This window comes from Protopterus annectens, chromosome 9.part0 (genome assembly GCF_019279795.1).
Source record: "Protopterus annectens isolate FY-2018-M chromosome 9.part0, PAN1.0, whole genome shotgun sequence".
In the NCBI taxonomy this organism is placed as follows: domain Eukaryota; kingdom Metazoa; phylum Chordata; order Ceratodontiformes; family Protopteridae; genus Protopterus; species Protopterus annectens.
Window position 1 is genome coordinate 1,091,451,770 of NC_056743.1, and position 20,670 is coordinate 1,091,472,439.

At 41.2% G+C, this 20,670-nt stretch overlaps 1 protein-coding gene across 3 annotated transcripts in view; it reads right to left on the minus strand.

Annotated features, from left to right (window-relative positions):
* The window catches only part of CALCOCO1 (calcium binding and coiled-coil domain 1), a 1,510,704-nt gene that overhangs the window by 993,463 nt on the left and 496,571 nt on the right, over window positions 1-20,670 (minus strand). For all 3 annotated transcript variants that reach the window (XM_044083933.1, XM_044083936.1, XM_044083935.1), the window contains exon 8: window positions 3,648-3,803. In XM_044083933.1, the coding sequence (XP_043939868.1) occupies window positions 3,648-3,803 (156 nt within the window). The remainder of the gene's footprint in view (window positions 1-3,647; window positions 3,804-20,670) is intronic.

Below are 20,670 nucleotides of genomic sequence, written 5' to 3' on the forward strand. Positions count from 1 at the left end.
GATCTTAGCTCTAAAGGCCGCCAGGCTTTCCTTTTTGATCTTGCCATTTTTTTTCTTATAGTCAGCTTTATTTTCTTTAAGCTATTTTCATTGTTCTACCCCTGGGAAGAGGACAAATATTTTGTGAAATAATTTTACTACACATGGAGGCATAATAGTGAATTGTTTGACTGACTACACAGTTTTGCCTCTCTCCTCCAGCTTTTGCAAGAGGTACAAAAAACAATTTATTTTTAAAGAGGGGAATTGAGGAGCTGAATGGTCAGGTGGGAGGTGGGGGCCAGGCCTCATTTAGGCATGAAAAGCATCACAGACACATTTGATAGAGTGCTTTGCTATCTAGAAAAGCAGGCTGTATAATTATAGCACTGAATCTATACAGACTTTGGCTAGTATCTCTTCAGCCATCTGTATTAACTGAAACAAGACTGTCCACTCATACTTCAGCATACAAGAGCCCTTTAGCTCAGGATAGCACAGGTGTAGACTTTCTTCTCAAAGCAGAACAGCAGTAAACCCCCTTCTGATACCATGGGTAAATCAACATTAGGATTATTACAAATATATTTGCTGGAATGCAAAATTGGATTGGTTACTTGGGAGCATCTACCAAGGCTACTCTCACTGGAGCTACTGCTAAGGGCTTTGCATCTCTTCTGGGCATGTTATAACTCCCTAGAAGCCCATGTAAAATGATCCTTCATTCTCTTGAGGGCATCACCAAATGAGAAAGTCTGTGGTGGGGAGGCAGATAATAGGGTGTACTTAGTGTCTGACTCATAACTGTGAGGGGAATATAAATAATCTACACAGGTCACTTCATCAATCTCTGAAAGTCAAGAGTAATCTGATTCCTCATGGGGGCATCTCCCTTCATCTCTTAGGACTAGGGCCCTTGAGACTGACTCCTGTTCTGGAGATAGCGGCAGACTCTTAAGAAAGTGCAAAAAAATTACAGAAAGGAACAAAGCAAACTCATACTAAGGCAAAATAGTGGGCATCACTTTCTGGATGCTTTGGGCATGGTTATGGAAGTAGCTACCTTCAAGGTTCCTATATTCAGGCAGTCACTGATTATGTCAGACTTAGAACCAGGACTATCCTCACAGACCAGCACTGACAAGACACCTCCCTCTTCCTTTGAAATCAACATACGAGTGTTGAAGCCAGATATCAAAAGGGAGATGTCCAAACCAAGTGAGGACTATAGGACTCCAGTGTAGGAGAACATGCTGTTATCTGAGTACATGGTGACCTTCTAAAGGTCAGTGTCACTGGCCCCAGACTAATCTGTAGATGTCAGGGTGAGGGGCAAGTGTTTCACCAGATGCAATGACCTTGTGCCTAGGGAGGTCTTTGGCTTCTAAATACATAAAGTCCTCCATTTTATCATTCTAACAAGGACATTTCAGTTTTCATCTTTTGTGAGATGCCTGCAGTAGGAATGGCCGACTCCACAGTGGTCTTGGCTAAGGCACAAAGACACCTTTGGTTCAGCATGTTTTCAGCAGTCTTTCTCCCTGCTTAACAGTCTACTACAACTACTCACAATGGTGGCAGTTAGGGATGTCATGCTTAGGTATCACATCCAGTGAGCCAGCAAACTGTAGCCTGAAAAAATATATTTATTGTTAAGAAAACATAAAAAAAAACAAAGAACCAGACCAGTTTCGGCTGGACAAAAACACAGCCTTCCTCAGTGTAAACTAAAATGATCAAATGTTGCTGTTTAAATACATACATCTGAAAGTTCATTGGTTCAATCTAGAATTGTTCATTCAGACCAGGTGGAAATAATCCACCCAATTTAACAATCCACTTCTTTTCTTTTGAATTTAGAATAGAGTGCCAACCTGTTTTATTGAGTTTGTTACCTTTAATAACATCAATTACCATAAAGGAAAATCTTTACACTGAGGAAGGCTGTGTTTTTGTCCAGCCGAAACCGGTCTGGTTCTTTGTTTTTTATGTTTTCTTAACAATAAATATATTTTTCAGGCTACAGTTTGCTGGCTCACTGGATGTGTTTTTGCAAGTTTTGGCTAGAGCTGTGCAATTGCTCTCGTGCAGGAGGTTTGTTTTAGAAGTTGCACTCCTTCCCACATCCTGCTGGGGGCCTGTGAACCTGATACGGACTGTAAGATTGTCTCTGCAGTCATTTATTTATCTCTATTATTTATTTTCTGTTGGTTCACTTGGTTCATCTTGGTGGAATTATTTTTTGGAGCCAACCTGGATTCCTGGACCGACCTCATTATCATTGTGCTGGAATTATTCCTTTGGACTACAACAATTTTCTTGCATATAGCAGTCTAAACATACCAGTCGCTGTTTAGCGTTTTCTCAACGTCATTGGATATTACTGTATGGATATACAAGGTCACAAAGGCATTGTTTTTGTTCTTTTTTGTTGGTTTTTGTCCAGCTGAAACCGGTCTGGTTCTTTGTTGTTTTTTATGTTTTCTTAACAATAAATATATTTTTTCAGGCTACAGTTTGCTGGCTCACTGGATGTGTTTTTGCAAGTTTTGGCTAGAGCCATGCAATTGCAGGAGGTTTGTTTTAGAAGATGCTTAGGTATCAGACAGAATAAACACCAAGTGTTGAAGTATTTCTGTAAGATCTGATTCTTACATAAAAGGCATATACAGACGTTAACTTCTGACAGCCATACCTGATGCCACAACAGGTAACACATGCAGAGTATAATCAGCGGTGTAGCCAGAAAAGTCCATTTTGTACTCAAAATCTTTCTGTAATGCCTCTCAACCCACATGGCATTTAAAAAAATTACTCATCTTTCAAAATGCTGCCCCCCTATGTACACATCATTTTCAATGTTTTCCTCTAAAACTAGTGTTTTTCTTTTAAATTAGCAATCCTCTCTGTAAGCAAGTTATGTACCTGTTAGAGGCATTACGTCAGATATTTGCAAACATAATATAGCCTGATAAAAGCTAAAATGTATAATCAAAGAGACAACAGAATTTCCCCAATAGGATACTTATCTAAAGATTCCAGCAGTCAGGCTAAAACTGACAGACTGGTGAACATTACTACAATATGCACTGATCTGCACTCGTACTGCTGCAAAAAAGAATGAAAGATGCCAGAGGTGAGTGTTCCTCTTATACCACTAACATGCTGACATCCAGGTCGGAGGATGACTGTTTGACCAGGAAGAGGAAAGGTGTAAAGCTAAGGATGTTGGTCCTTTTGCAGCAAAAGTCCCTGTGAAGTTATCACTACTGTAACAGTGGGAAGTACAACAAATGTCAGTATTAATCTATTTTTTTTCTTTTCTTGCAGAGTTTAAAGCATACAAAATACTACCTTACAAAATTAAATTTCACAAAATATAAGGCAAAACACCTCCTACAGATAGACATAGTTTCATATCTCTGGTTAACTAGAGGTTAACCAAGCACAAAGCCTGACTGCCCACCCATATGCACTCACCCATTATCAAGCAGAAGAGCTGTTCCAAGATTGCTCAATCACTGCCCCAATGCCTTGCAAAGACCCACATGTAACCCTTATCCTCGGCTGACTCCACATTAGGTGGTTAATGTTCACGGTACAGTGGAACATCAGTGTCTTTCTGCTTATTAAAATAAGCTCAGAAAATAAATTAAATAATTACCAACCTTATTCTCTGCACCTGCTAACAATTTGTGACACAGCTTCCCAATTTCCTCCTTCAGCTCTGCATTCTGCATCTCTTTTTCATCGAGTGTACTATGCACAACCTGAAGTTCACCACACAGCCTTCTACTCTCCAGATCCAATGCTTTCATATTTGTCTGGAATTACAGGAAAAAAGAAAGAGAAATTATCATTACAGTACCTTCAGGGCAGGTTTTCCTTATGATATACTTAATGTGTTTCTTATTCAGTTGCCATTTCATGAATTAAACTACCAGGCATTAACTACTGAAAATTCAAAAAAGAACACAGAACCCTACCAGACTTCTGCAACCATGGAACTAGACTGGAAACAAGCAAGCAATAACATTTATAACAGCAGCAGAAAAAGCAAGTCAATTCAGTGAATGTTTTGATATGATCGCAGAAAAAATGAATAGATAAAAATCTTATTTGACTGTAACACAACGGATGTATTATTACAGGAAATGTCTTATTCTTATCACACATGTTGCCAAGCAGTGGGGTCTATGTCTGAATAAAACAATCAAGCCTAAGGTTGCTGTATCTTGCAGAAAAGGAGGTATTCCCAAGTGAGCAATATGGAGTCGCCAATGAAAATTTCAGTGAAAAAAAATATATAATTTTCTTGAATATGCACTGATGAATTAAATGATTCCCCTAGAAATGCATTTAATCATATGAAACTCCTGCTACAGAAAGGCTGTGAACAAACTAAAGCTGTACTCATTAAACCACTTCCCAAGAGAGACCAACTTATGCTAGATAACACTTCTGACTTTTTCTGATGCAGTCTTAAAAACAGTTTCAGGACATTAATCATTACTACAAGGATAAGGCATTCATCAACAAACAGAAAAATATGTGCATGTTGCTGAAGTAAACAGGCAGAACTGTCTGGCGACCTGTGTGCATCCTACAGTGTATGCTCTCATAACATCTAAGAATAGGAGATTCTCCTAAACAAGTAAAGAGCACTTATGAGCTACAGTTTGGAATAATAGTAATGTTTATTGCATTTTTTTTGTGTAATCAGCAGATGTACTGTTTTATAAGAAAAATTACAACACTTATTTGTTTGATTATACTGGGTAACCTCAAACTATGGTGTTTATCTACAGTAGAAAAATTATACCGCATCTTCAAATGCAGCTTGATGAATCAACCAGAATTAAGTTCCTGCAATTTTTTACTCTTAGGTACAATGTATTTTTTAAGCAACTTGCAAAAGTTCTTCATTTGTAGCTTAAATATCTACCCATTCATTCATTACCTGACACCAAATATATCCAGTTCATCACTGCTGTGGAGCAGTAGCCTATCCTACCACAAAGTAGACACACAGCAGACAAAACAAACCTGGACAAGATGCCAGAATATTTCAAAATGTATTTGTACATAGACCCATGCACATATGTACTTGCACACTCAAACATCACATGTACACCTATGAAAAATTTGGAGAATCATACGTTCAATTAGTGATTGTTTTTCAGGATGGAAATAAACCAAAGAAAATGGTAAAAAACAAGCAGACACAGAAAGGACTTATGAACTCTGCGTGGAAGGCACTCAAGGCTACAGCCAAGTGCTCTGAGACAGCATAACTGCTGTGCCACTGTGACACCCACTAAAATGATATTCATTACAAGAATAAGGAAGCACTGCATTATATTTTGTGCTAATAGCAACAATGTGTACAACAGAAACTAGCCATTGTAAAGTGCAATATATACATTTATTTGAACATCTAAGTGCTTGGAACTTGTCCATAATAGAGCTACTCTGTAAAATCAGAGTAGCCAGAAAAGTAGCAATATAAGTGATTGCTTTATTCTTGTGGGGGGTTTTTTCCTGGTCTTCTGCTAAAAAGGGGTCAATGCCAGTCAGATTTTCTAGGTCACGAAAAACTAATAAATAAATACATAAAAACAATCCATACAAGGGAAGTAAGGAGTATGTCACATTCTTTCTATAATGAAACAAGAATAATGTGAAGATAACACAAGTTACTTACTACGGCTGCGCCTGAAAGTAGTGATGTGTGTGCTTTGCAAAAACTGGTCATAATGACTCAGTGAAAAATAATGAGTAAGTCACATACTTTTTCCCCAGCAAGACTTAATTTCACAAGACCAGTTGTACGACTGCATACTAGTGGAGTCAGTTCAACTGCAAAGTAATCTTTTGGTCACAAATGACTGAGCAACATATGGCCTAAACAAGCATGAAACCATCTTTTTTCTTGTTTTTTGCATTTGGAGCACAAGAACCGCTGCAATTCCATCCCATATACCCCCACCTTAATTAAAGATACTGTGGCTGTGCTGCACCTGTTAAGGTGAAAGAAAAGACACTAACAGGAAAAACACAGTACTGTACTTGCATGAACTACAATCTCACGGTTCATAAATACAGTAAGGGGAACAAAATCTCAGGGAAATGGAGTTAGTGATCAACTAGTAAAGAGCTGACACTAGTAGGGATGCCTGCTGGATTCATGTTACTAATACAATGATATCACAAAGATCATGTCTACTAAGACTGAAAAAAAGAAAAATCAATGTTAAAGTAACACTCAAAAACATGGTTCTGCAGGTGACCCTATTAGCAACCCTCCAGAAGTCTAAATAAAGCAATTCTGAGATCAGCCTTGGGTGTGAGTTTACAAGCCCTTATTCTAGAGGTTTAGCACAGTCAAAGTTAATACGTAAGCAAGATTTGATGTTCGTGCACTTCAACATATTTTGCTACAATGCTAAGACACAGAATGAACTTTTTCATATAGTTACCTGGGAAATACTACATATTACTTGAAATCTAAATTACAATGTTGACAACAAAATCTGCACAAGAATAAGCCTTATTTTGGAAACTTTGTTCTCATTAGAAACTTTCTTTTAAGCTAACTTCAGCAGCCAGTACAGACCATGTTGCATTGCATGACTCACTAATTAAACAGAGAAACAGTTCTCTAAAGGACACAATAAATGCAGTTCATAAGCCAATGTGAAAAAATGCTTCAGATATAGCACCAAAAACTCTTAAATTTGACAAGGTGACAAGTTACAGAAAAATAAATGCAAATGATTTGTGTATTTACCAACAGACCTATAACCTCAGTTGCACTTCTTTGTCTTTGTCTTTCAGTTTTTCCCGGTTAGAGGTCGCCACAGTGGAACTCCGGTCCGCTAATGACTGGCAGTGGATTTTTATTGTGCCAAGTTGCCAGCCTGACGCCCAACCTTCAAGGAAGGCACACCCATTTACGCACGCACCTACCTGCATGTCTTTTACGTCACTCAACCACGTGGAGGACATGCAGACTCCACACAGAAGGCACTCCAGCCGAGAATCGAATGGGAGAACCTCTTGCTGTAAGGCGACAATGCTAACCGATGTACCACTGTGGCCTATTGCACTACAAAACAGAAATCAGAATTAAAGCAATTGCAGCTATTTATTTACTCATCAAATGATAGATAGGTGTGTTCACAAGGATACACACACACACACATGAAGCACTACATATACTCATTACTTCTTTCTACTTTAGATGTCAGGGAAACAACTTAAGCAACTATGCAAAGTGCACCAACCTGGCTACAGTGTAGTGGTTCAAAAACATGCATGGAGAAATTATATGCTACATTAACATAGCGCAGTGTTGTAGCAGTTAGCAGTGATGCCTCACACATCCTGAATTTGTAGTTCAGTTCATAAATGGACATCCTTCTTTATGTCCTCTCTGTGTCTACCTTCCTCAGAATATGAATAGATACAGTAGCTAAATGAATATTTCAAGAGTTTTTGTTTCTATATTAATGTCTTCCCACATATTCACTTTCTTGTCCATCTTCACAGGTGCTCAAAGCAGAGTTTCTGAGGTCCTACTGGGCTTGGAGCAGTGGCCTGAGTAGACATTCCAGGTGAACTGACCTACAATGCGCAGTCCTCAAGTCAGGGGTTCTACAGCATCAGGTTTAAAAGCTCAGACGTTTTGAAGGAATATGGTCATTCATACTTCTCTGGGTATGGCAGATGACAATTTCTTTTTGGGTATGAATGTGGTCATCCATTCTTCTTTATGTTATGGCACTGGTCAGTCATGTTTCTCTGGGTACAAATATGACTTACCCTCCTTGGAGTAATGGATTGTAATTTACTACATTGTCAAAGCTCAATTATCTTATGGTAAGTGTTAGGTCTTTTGATAAGCTGGCACAAATGTGGTCTGTATACCATTTCAGAGGTCAAATTTGACTTATTCTCCCTGGAGTATGTATTGATTAGGTCTTCTGGTACATGGACACAAATGTGGTCTGCATGCTATTTCTATATGTCAGTGACCTTCAGCTCAACAGTTTTGCAGGGATGCATGTTAGCCCCACAATTACACACAACCTCATTTCATTTGCTTAAACAGCTAGCTAGGATTTTTTTTTAAAAAAACCTTTACCGAATTATTACGTATGACATAGGGAAACAATATTCATACAAAAGTAATCAAACCATGTTAACAAGTTTTCCTTTATAAACATTATACATCAGCTATATATTTATATACAATATAATCAATCCAACATTGCATAAATTATTAAATTCCTGCTTTCTCTTAAACCTCACTCCTCCTCCAAATCATTTTCTGCATGCACTGCTCCCATCATTTCCATTTTTTTGCTGTGTAACTTACTAATACCCTTTTCTAAAGATCCCACTTCCTGTATTTTACCTGGGTTGAAGTATACACTACTTCACATATGGTCATTTTAGACTTTGAGTACCATTTTCTAGTAATCACTTTTTCTGGCACCCACCTGTCTGGGCAATTCAGATCCTATATCTAAGCTAAAGACATAGTTTCCTTAGTTACACTCATTTACTTGCCCAGTATTCCTGACAGAGTAAAACTCTGCCAACTGATTAGACTCTAAAAACATACCTTTGTTCCCCATTACACCTCCAACATTTGCCATCTACCTGAGGAGAATTTCATTGAAGTCTGCTTGGGTTATATAAGTACCTATGCAAACACTTCCAGGCAAAAATAATGTGTCCCAGTCTTTGCTGCATATGAGAGCCATGCATATATCCTCCCATTGATTCTTTTGTGAATTCCTTATCTAACCTCTCTTCCAAATCTTTTCTGACCTCCTCTGATTGATTCCTACATATATCATACAATACTGTATATGCCTTACTAATTATTCATTTTTTTTAACAGCAGCTTCTGTTATAGATCCAATTAAAACTCAACCACAGCAGGTCTTTCACTTAGGATTCCCCTATCACTTTCTCTTTACCAGTACTCTGATATCAATCCCTGACAAGGAAAGGGAATCTCTAGCCTGAAGTCCAAAAGTTTTCTTGGACTCTTCTCATTCTGTTACCTTTCCCTCTCTAATTGTTTGTCCTAAATGCCTTGGTTCCTCTTCCAGCTTCTTCCAGTGCCATACTGCCTATTCTTTGTATACCTAATTGCAGTCATCACTATCAGCAAAATCTCCTTTCTCCATTTCCATGATGGATTAGTTCTTAATATACTTTCTGCTACTTTACAAATATAATATTCTGTATGACTGTTATTCTCCTTAAGGATCTGTATCAAAAATCCCACTCTTTCCTTACGTCTTGACTTTTCCCCACTTCATCATCATCATTTTCCGCTTTCAATTATAGCTTTCTGCTTGTGTTGTGTATAAGTGCCTTAACTGTGCAAATATCCATTCAAATCATGTAATCCTATGCCTCCTTGTTCTACTGGAAGGATCAAGTTATCCCACTTGGCTCTTGTCCTTTTCCATGCCCATACACAATTCTTTAAGTCTTTATTAATTACCATCCAAAACTTAAGGGGCTAAAAATATTTTATTGCTTGTATCTTGCTATCCATATCCAAAGGCAAAAGCTTCCAGTTTCTCAGTTTTTTTACTATTTTTTTAGTCCCTTCCCACATACCCTTAGCTGCCATAACAGTGTCCTTTTTAACCCATACTCTTAAATACTTAATTTTATCATGTCCCTATAAATATGAGTATTGCTGAACCTATTTATGTATGGATACATAGTTTACATCTATAGCCTTTGTTTTAGCTTCATTAGCTTTATATCCCAAAACAACATAGAACTCTCAGAGTTATCCATAGCACTGATACATACTTTTTTGGTTTTATCACTTACTTTATTTATTGCTTTTGTTTACTGAGATAGTCCAACTGGGCCCAAGTGGCATTTTCAGTGATGGCCTGGGGAGAAATGCTCCATTTTACAGAATGAGCAGAAGGCAGTTATACAAGACTTACATGATATACATACATACATAGACTACTAATGATATCACAGTTAATCAAAAAATAAATGTATATACATGGAATAGTAAATGTACATGCACAAAATTGTAATGATATGACAATTAATGAAAACATGTCAGTTAAATGAAGAATACAGTGAAATATTAGTTAATATCAAGCTTATAAAAGTCTAGTTACTTTCAAATGGAATCAGTTGAAAATACATATTAGGTAGGAGACAGTGAATTAATTATATGATGAAGATGGTTACAGACTATAAAGGAGCATTGAGGAGGCTGAGGTAAACAAGAGATAGAGGTAGTAATACAGAGGGGTAGATGAGAGTCAGACAGTTAAGACTGTGAAGTAGTAGTTCTATTATATATAGCCAGTTATATAAAACAGTGGTGACAGCAAGGGTTTGGGGATTGTCCAAAACATCAGGTACAAAATAATATCTGCAAATAAAACCAAATTTTCTTGAATGCTATACAAAATTATATCCATGAATTTCTGAGTCTTTTATGTTATTCACCAATGGGACTGAATATAACACAAATAACAAAGGGGAAAGAGGACACCCCTGCCTGGTTCCTCTGTTCAGGCACAACTTTTCAGAGAGGAACCCTCCCACTTTGATTTTGCCACCTATCGCTAATATATCCTCCTAATTAACCTTGTCATTGTATCAGGAAATGTAAACGCTTACACTATCCTACTGAAAATCTCAGCTTACATTGTTGAATGCATTCTCTGCTTCAAGACCCACCAACAACAGTGCCATTTTCTTACATTCTGTTTCCATCTGGATCATCATTGCTCTATTAATGTTGTCAAATGTTTGCCTCCCCTCCACAAAACCACACCAATTCATATCTATCATTTTTTGGCAACACTTTTGCCATTATTTTAACCATTACAGACATAAACACTTTAAAATTGAAATGGGCTTATATGAAGCTAGATCTGATGGGTCTTTACCGTCTTTAGGTATTATAGGCACAACACCTTTTTTCCAGTATGCTGGTGCTTCCCCTCCTTTTAAAATATTATTAAACAACACCTTTGAGATCTTTATCACGTTTTTCCCACCCAGCTTCCAAACTACCAGAGGAATACCATCTGTTCCTAGAGACTTTCCTGCAGATTAATTATATGTCACTATTTTTATCTCATCTGCTCCTGTCTTGACAGTTAATTGATGAGCCTTATCTACCTCTAAGCTTAGCATATTTAAGTCAATCATTTATATTTTCATTTAATCTTTGTCTTGATTTCCCACTTTGCTGCTTTATACAAATGTTCATAACATTTCTGAAATATCTGTAAGAACTCTAAATGATCTCCAGTTATTTTTCTAGTTATAGGCTCCTAAGTTGGGCAACAACCCTTTCTACTTTCTGTTGTTGAAGTCATTGTGTCAAACGTTTTTGTGCTCTGGAGTCATTATATAAAAAAATTCTTAACAGCAGTCTTTCTAAACTCATGCATATCATCCATAAACTCCTTTATTTTCTCTTTAGCACTCTGCAATTGTGCCTCACCTCGTTCTGTGAGATTCCCCTTATTCTGTAATACTTTAACCTTTGTCAGTCCCTCTAAACAATTTGGTTGCTTCTACATATTATCACTTTTTCTTTTATTTCTACCATATTTTTAAACTCCACTTTCATTTTATCCCACTCACCAGTTACAACTTCTGAAGTAGTTTACATCTTCCCCCATTACTTCCAAATAATTGCCAATCCATCCATCCATCCTCAACCCCTTTTCCAATTTTTCACATGGGATCGAGGTGTCATTTCAGCAGTGACTATCATCTCAAGCCAAGGTTTACACCACCACTCACTCACCTAATGCCAATTTAGTGTGTCCATTCCACCTATTGCATCCAGGGGAAACTCGCGTGACCACAGGGAGGACATGCAGAAACAGCACAGAAGGCACCCCAGCCAAGAATTGAACTGGAGAACCTCTTGCTGTAAGGTGACAACGCTAGCCATTGCACCACCACAGCCACCCCAATAATTCCCAATACTCATTCCTGACATTCCTTTCTTTTTTACAGGTAAGTGGATAAGCACAAATGTCTCATCTTCAGTTCCTTACCCTGTATTTTTATCTTACTATTTGTTGGTGCATGACCTGCAATAGTTATCGGATGTATATCAAAGTTCTACATTAAAGTACATGTTCCTATAAAGTATAATTTCTGTCCAGCCTAGCCGGTTATTGTACCTTGGAGAATAATATGTAAATTCTCTCCAGAGTTCCTACTACTGAATTCATGTTTCCATACCATACACTTTCAATACTTTCTTCATAAATCTACCGCTTTTTGTTATACTTTCCCTTCTAGGCCAGCCTGATACATCCTCAATGTTGCAAATCAAATCCCAGTCCCCACAATTCATCTTCTGCTCCAAATGGAAATGCATAGAGCAGATGCAATGGGAAGAGAATGATAGACACAACAGACACACACACACACACACACACACACACACACACACACACACACACACACACACACACACACGCACACACGCACGCACACACACACACGCACACACACAATTTGGACACCACTGCAGCTGTACACTGCAATGATTTATAAAGTGTAATTGTGCAAATAAACTAGTGTGTGAATGAGAGGGAGGACAGAGGAATGGAATGGTGAGGATGCAGGGAGTACAGGTGGCAAAGGTGGATGAGTTTAAATACTTGGGATCAACAGTTCAGATTAATGGTGAGTGTGGAAGAGCGATGAAGAAGAGAGTACAGGCAGGATGGAGTGGGTGGAGAAGAGTGACAGGAGTGATTTGTGACAGATGAGTACAAGTGAAAGGGAAGGTCTACAAGAGGGTAGTGAGACCAGACATGTTATATGGGTTGGAGACGGTGGTATTGACAAAAAGGCACGAGTCCGAGCTTGACGTGGCAGAGTTGAAGATGTTAAGATTTACACTGAGTGTGACGAGGATGGACAGGATTAGGAATAAATATATTAGAGGGTCAGCCCAGGTTGGAAGGTTTGGAGACAAGATTACATTGGTTTGGACATGTGCTGAGGAGGGATGCAGAGTACATCGGGAAAAAGATGCTAAGGATGAAGCTGCCAGGTAAAAGGAAAAGAGGAAGGCCTAAGATAAGGTTTATGGATGTGGTGAGAGAGGACATGCAGGTGGTTGGTGTGACAGAGCAAGATGCAGAGGACAGGAAGAAATGGAAACTGTTGATCCGCTGTGGCAACCCCTAACGGGAGCAGCCGAAAGAAGAAGAATTGTGTAAATAAACTTACTAAGATAGCAGATGTTCTAACAGACCACTGTTGCAGTAGCCTAAGCTACTTAGGTTATACCCTGTCACAGATATGACCAACTGGTCAGCTTTTAAAAGCTTAAGGGTGCCTTCCCCAGACTCTAGCTGCCAGGAGCTTGAGCATAGCTCCATATGAAAGGCAGAGTGCCAAAAGTTCAGAACTTTTTGCCCCAACAAGCAAGGTAATACACCTGAAACTGCAAAAACTTTAGGAAACATAAAAAAAGAATAACTATATACACAAGAGTATACACAATTACAAGATGGTAATAAAAACAATACCTACAGAAGGGTGTGGATGAAGGATACAGCTACTAAAACAGTGATCTATTAAAACATACACTATTATGGTAAGTTTACTTAAACAATGGTACTATGTTCAACATTAGATCATGCTGAAGCAGTCTAAGCTACTTAGATAGACTACCATAGCTTGAAAACAAAATGGGAGGTGGAAGAAATTAAGAATCTTGTAGACCCTGGAGGATGGTCCCAATAAACCCTGTACTGGACCTGGAAAAGGAATCCAGTTTGTAATGCTTTGCAAAACTTTGTACAGAAGTCCAAATTGCCTACTGCAATCGGCCTCTAATCCTGCCTGCAAGTGGCTCATTATGGTAAGAATAGCAAAAAAGAAGCATCATAAAACAACCATCTAAAATAATCTGCTTTGACACGAGTTGTCTTTTCCTCTTACATTCACTGGAGACAAAGAGCTGATCAGCTTTCCAAAGGATCGCGTTTTGTCTAGGTAGTATCCAAGCTGCCTGTGGACTTCCAGAAATAGAAGTTATGTTCTTACCATAACGTTCCATGTTAGTTGTCTTCTTCTCGCCTTCTTCTTGCTGGATGGGTTCGGAGCCGACCTCGGCTCCGACTCTAAAAGCTCGAGAGTTGGTTCCACCGGCTCGAGGCTCCCCTTATATCCCACAATGCTAGGCGAGAGTTACCTCAGATCTCGTTTGTAAGCTAACCCCAGCTTATAACAGTAACAGTATAACTGTAAAACAGAATCCACCTCTAACAACAGGAAGAAAGAAGGGTGACCTACATCCTGAACCAAGAAATATGCATAATAGCATATGACTAAGAAAGAGGTGGTAGAAAGAGAGGTCACGATCACAACTCCTCTAGGTCTGTCCAGGCCAGGGGAAGGAGGGTGGGGCGAAGAAGAAGGCGAGAAGAAGACAACTAACATGGAACGTTATGGTAAGAACATAACTTCTATATGTTAAGTTGTCTATCTCGCCTTCATTCTTGCTGGATGGGACTGCGTCCTAGCACCTTGTCCCGGGTGGCCTAACGGAACAGACTCCTGAGAACAGTGGAACCAAAATTAGCTCTATGCCTAGAAGCTAAATCCAACTTATAATGAGAAATAAAAGTGTGAGGAGTAGCCCAAGTAGCCGCTGCACAAATGGTGTCAATAGGCAGTCTGTCTTGGAAGGCTAAAGAAGTAGCCAAAGCTCTGGTGGAATGGGCTTTAGGTTTATTAGGCAATTTTTGTTGTCTAATTTCATATACCAGGGAAATCAAAGATGTTAGCCATCTGGATAATGATACCTTTGAAACTGAAAGTCCCTTTCTGCTTTCCGCATAGGAGACAAACAGCTGATCAGATTTTCTGAATTGTTTCATCCTATCCAAGTAGTACCTTAATTGACGATGAACATCCAGGCAGTGTAATTTTTGTTCAGACCTATTTGAATACTCTGGGAAAAAGACAGGGAGGTCAATGGTTTGATTTAGATTTGATGTTGAAACCACCTTAGGCAAAAAGGACGGGTTAGTTCGTAATGAAACTCTGTCCTTATGGAACACCAGATAAGGAGAACGACAACTGAGTGCTTGAAGTTCTGAAATTCTTCTAGCTGATGTGATAGCCACCAGAAAGAGAGTTTTCCATGATAATAATTTCAAGGAACATGAAGCTGCAGGTTCGAAAGGGGAAAGAATCAAAGAAGCAAGAACTAAATTTAGGTCCCAAGGAGAAGGAGGATTTCTTATAGGAGGTCTGAGAAGAAAAACTCCTTTCAAAAAGGCTTTGCAAAGTTTGTGGGACATTAGGACCGATTCAGAAATACCCACATGGAAATTAGAAATAGCTGCCAATTGAACCTTAAGAGTAGATGGAGATGAACCTGCATGGAAGAGTTCAGCTAGAAAATCAAGGACTAGTTGGATGGAAGCGGTGAAAGGATCTATGTCCTTTCCTTGTGCCCAATATGAGAAGCGTTTCCACTTACTCAAATAAATCTTTCGAGTGGAAGATTTATGGGAAGCTATCAATATATCTCTAACAGAGTGAGATAATTGAGGAAGCCTGGCTACGGCTGGAACTGGAGGAACCAAGCAGTGAGGTTCAGAGAGGGAAGGGAGCGATGAAACTGACCCGACTGGTGGATCAAAAGATCTGGAACTAGGTCCAGATTCCACGGTCGCTCCAAAAGAAATCGATGTAGAAAGGGGAACCACACTTGTCGAGGCCAGTAAGGAGCAATGAGGATCAATGAGGCCTTCTGAGCGATAGCTTTCTGTATTACTTGAGAGATCAGTGGGAAAGGAGGAAATGCATACAGAAGTCCCGGGGCCAAACTTGGACTAGAGCGTCCCTGCTGGGTTGGCCTGGTAAAGGGAATAGAGTGAAGAATTCTCTGCACTTGCTGTTTTGGGGAGTAGCAAAAAGATCGCAGCAAGGCTGACCCCACTTGAGAAAGATTTCTCTCACTACAGAGTCTTTCAGAGACCACTCGTGAGGCATGAGTATAGCTCTGCTCAACTTGTCCATAATGTGATTGGACTTCCGGGATGTGCGTTGCTATCAGAAAACGCTGAGAAGAAATCGCCCATTGCCACAGTCTGAGTGCTTCTCGACACAGGGGTATGATCTGGTTCCGCCTTGTTTGTTGATGTACCACACTACAGACATATTGTCTGTCTGGATTGCAATCGTTCCCAAGGGAAGAGAGTCTTGAAGGGCTTGCAGCGGTGAAAGCACTGCTCTCATCTCCAGAACATTTATGTGCAAGTGGCATTCGTTTGGTTGCCATGTGCCCTGGACTGTCCTGCCCTGATAATGCCCCCACCCGATCAGGGAGGCATCTGTTGTCAGAGTAGCAACCGGCGGAGGTGGAACAAATGGTCTTCCCGACAGGAGCTGGGGGGAAGACATCCACCACATGAGATGCTTTTTGCACGCTTGCGTGATCATAATGGTGTGAGACATTGGAAGTTCCTGGTATGACCATTGAGTAAAAAGCATCCACTGAAGGATCCGCATGTGGTATCTGGCCAATGGAAGGAGAGGTATGGCCGCTGCCATGATTCCCAACACCTTTAGAACTAACCTGGCTTTGACTCTGTTGTTGTTGAGAAGAAGTGACACCAATTTGTGAATGTCTAATATCCTTTGGTTCGTTAGCCTTGCAGACATGTTTATAGTATCTAAATTTGCACCTATGTAGGTAATAGTACGACAAGGCGACAAAACAGACTTTAATTTATTGAAATACCCAGTTTTGACAAACGCGAAAAGTATATTCCCTGGCCATCAGAAGGAGATGCTTGGTGGGAGCTGTGAGAAGCCAGTCGTCCAAATATGGAAACACCTGGAATCCTTGTCGTCTCAGGTGAGAAGCTACCACTGCCATGCATTTGGTAAACACCGGGGGCAGTGGTGAGACCAAAGGGCAGGGCCCTGAACTGAAAATGACTGGTTCCCAGCCTGAAGCGGAGGAATCTTCTGGAGCGTCTGTTCATTTTATGTGATAGTACGCATCGAAGGTCTATAGAGCACATCCAGTTTCCTTTGCCCAAAGGGGAAGAATGGATTGCAGCGTGACCATCCGAAATCTTGTTTTCTTGACTGATTTGTTCAAGACACTGAGATCCAAAATCGGTCTCCAGTCCCCTGTTTTCTTTGGAACTAAAAGAACCTTGAGTAGATTCGGATCCTTGTTGGTCTGCTGGCACTGGCTGAATTGCTCTTTTGCAAGCAGTTTGAAATTTCCAAAGCTGCTATATCCCTTGAGCGGGTGGAACAACTGGAAGGGGTTTTTTTGACTGATTTGGGAAGGGAAGAAAGGGGATAGAATAGCCGAAATGATGGACTGTACCCATTTGTCTTGAGTCAGGGATAGCCAGGCTTCTGGGTACAGTGACAATCTTCCCCGACTGCCTCGAAGATGGGCAGTCGGGCAACACCTCAGGGATGCTGAAAGGGCTTGTCAGGAAGGCTTCGATTGCCCTGGTTCTGCGGACCCCCTGCCCCTAGGGGCGTCTACCATTGTTATTCCCACCTCTGCCTTTGGTAGGAAAGCGACTCTGTCGTCAGGCGAAGTCCCTTGAGATTGTTTACGGAACCACATCTTCCCACCCTTCTGGCCTTTGGGGTAAGGCCTAGAAGGAGTCGAAAACGGACTCGGACGGCAGAAAGGGTCTTGCCATCAGTCTCGCACCTAGTCAGGGTTTCTTTCACTTGAGGACCAAGAGATGATCCATCAAAAGGGAGTTCGTGAAAGACGTCTTGAAAGGGTCCGCAAAATTGCATAGCCGCATCCAGGCGTGCCTACGTAAGGCTACACCTGTCCCTGCGGCTCTGCTCGCTCCATCGGCCGCATAAGAGAGGCGCATGGAGGAGTTAGATATGGAATTAAGGGTAGCCAGCTGCGTGTTCATTTTTCTTGAAACCCGCAGCTGTAGGATCCTTTAACATTTCACTCGTTTCCTTGATCAAGTCCCTTTGAAGACGAGTGAAATGGCACAGGTAATTCAGCACGCATGGTAAATGTCGCTGAGGAGAACATCCGCTTCCGTACCTATCCATGGACCTAGATTCCTTGTTAGGTGGATGGACAGGCACTGAAGGATCAGCCAGTTCCTTCTTTGTGGCAGCAGCTACCACCATAGCATCCACAGAAACTCCTTTTGATAAAAATTGCTTGTCTGATGGAGCTGTGATGAATTTAGAGGGTCTCCTGGGAGTGGGGTCCACTGAATCAGGAGCCGTCCATGCCTTCTTAGCAACCACCTGCATGAGGGGGTCAAGGGGGACACCCAGGAGGTGGAAGGGCGAGAGCCAACGCCACAAGATACACAGATACGTCCTCCGAAGGGTTGAGGGCTGGCCAATTTCCCCTCTGTTTCAGGATCTCCAGAATGTCTGCAAATGAGACATCTTCAGAAGGGGAACCCTCAGAATCATCCAGATCTGTGTCTGACGTGATAGACTCAGGTGAGTCAATGTGTTTCCTCTTGCACTTCCTCTTCCGAGGGCTCTTCTGCCAAATCAGGAGAGGCCTTGGAAGAGGATGAAATCCCACAGGGGCTCCTGAGGAGCTGGCTCTCTGCAGTCCGGGATGAGGGAGTGAGTCGACTTACCCTGAGGCAGCATAGAGGGAGGGGAGCCGACTGTGGAGTAGAGCCAGGCTCTAACACACTCCGCATGACCTCGAATGCACCCCTGTCAGGCAGAGCCAGAGGTCCCGCCCAAGAGCTAAGAACCCCCTCGGCACCGACAGTGATGGCTCCGAGGTCGATGTCGGAGCCGAACTCACAAGCTCCGAGAGGCAGAGGGTCGGACAAGGGTCGATGCCACTCACCCCGGAGCCGACGAGGGAAGTCCGGCGCCGAGATTCCTCCAAAGAAGAAAACGGAGCCGACGACGGAGCCAAAGACAATTGTCTCGGCACAGTCTCGGTTCCGACGCGACCCGGCTCCGAACTCAAAAGAGTCAAAGGAGGAAAGAGTTGATGGACCGGGGCAGGCACCGACTGGTGAGTCGGGCTCTGAAGCATCTGGGCTAGTGCCTCGGACTTAAGTAGTCAACTCACTACCCTCTGAAGGTCATGATCGGACAGCCTCGATGACCTAGAGGAATGAGACCTTTGGCTCCGTTCAGACAGCAGGGGAGATCCTGGAGCCGAATGAACGGAGCCAAGAGAAGGTGACCTAGACCTCTTTCTAGTTGTCGGCTCCGTAGGTCTGGTCGGAGCCGACACGGGTACCTCAATAACCTCTGCTCCGGCGGGCAGGGAGCCACAGAAACTGTGGACTGAGACTTATCGGCTCCAGCCGGAGCCGATAAAGGCAAAGGTTGAACAACCTGAGGTCTCGGCTCAGAAGCCGGAGCCGAAGACCTCGATGCCTTAGAGGGCTTCCCTGTTGAAACTGACAGGGAATCCTCTGGCTTCAATAAGCCTCTCAGAATTAGCTTGTTTTCTTTCCTGCAGGACCCTGGGGCTGAAGCCATGGCACACAGCACAGGAGTCCTGCAGGTGCAAAGGCCCCAGACAATAGACACAAGAAGTGTGAGCGTCTGTCAGAGACATTTTCTGACAGCACGCATCACACTTCTTGAATCCGGAGACCTTTGCTTCTTTAGACATATCCCTGACTGACAGGTGTACACAAACACACACCCAAACACACAAGTTATACCCTGTCAGGAAAAAATAATAATTTTAGTAGTAATACTAGAATTAAGTATACTAAAATTAAAGTAAACTACAAGAAACACAAACACTCCACTAGGGATAGGGAAGACCTAAGGGCCCAAAGGAAGAACCAAAGGTTCTTTAGTAAAGAAACGGAAAAATTTTAGGGTCGGGGATAAAGTTTTTTAATCTATACTAAGAAAGAAATTTAACTTAAAAGGGGCTTAAAAGAGTAACTTTTACAAGTAAAAAGTAACACTCACCAGGAACCGGTAGAAGCAACCAACCTCGAAGCTGTAGCGGCAAACGAGATCTGAGGTAACTCTCGCCTAGCATTGTGGGATATAAGGGGAGCCTCGAGCCGGTGGAACCAACTCTCGAGCTTTTAGAGTGGCCGAGTGGCTCCGAACCCATCCAGCAAGAATGAAGGCGAGATAGACAGCTTAACATGAATTTGATTCTCCTTTGTTTTTGGGGTCAGGAAAAAGGCAGGTTGATTAAAAGACTGTCTCAATATTAACTATGAGGATGCTTTATGCATAAAAGTATTAGTTTTCAAAGAAGGCCTGTCCTCATGGAAAATGAGGTAGGGTTGACTCACTATAAGAGCTTGTAAATCAGATACCCCTGTAGCAGAACACACAGCAATAAGTAAAACAGTGTTCCATGTTAAGAACCTGAAGTCAACCTGATAAGCTGGTTTAAATGGAAAAAGAGTAAACTTTTCAAGTACAAAGTCAAGACCTCAAGAAAAAGCCTCTTGTTCCTTTGGAAGACTGATATGTACAACACCTTTCAGAGACTACTTCACTTGCCTAAACAAAGGGGAAATATAAAGGCAGATAAATTGAAATGGCCAATAAATGAACCCAGATACAGGAATAAGAAAAATAATAAAAAGTATAGTTGTGTACACTTACCATAAATGTAGATGTTTGGGTGTATTCACTGCTGCAGTC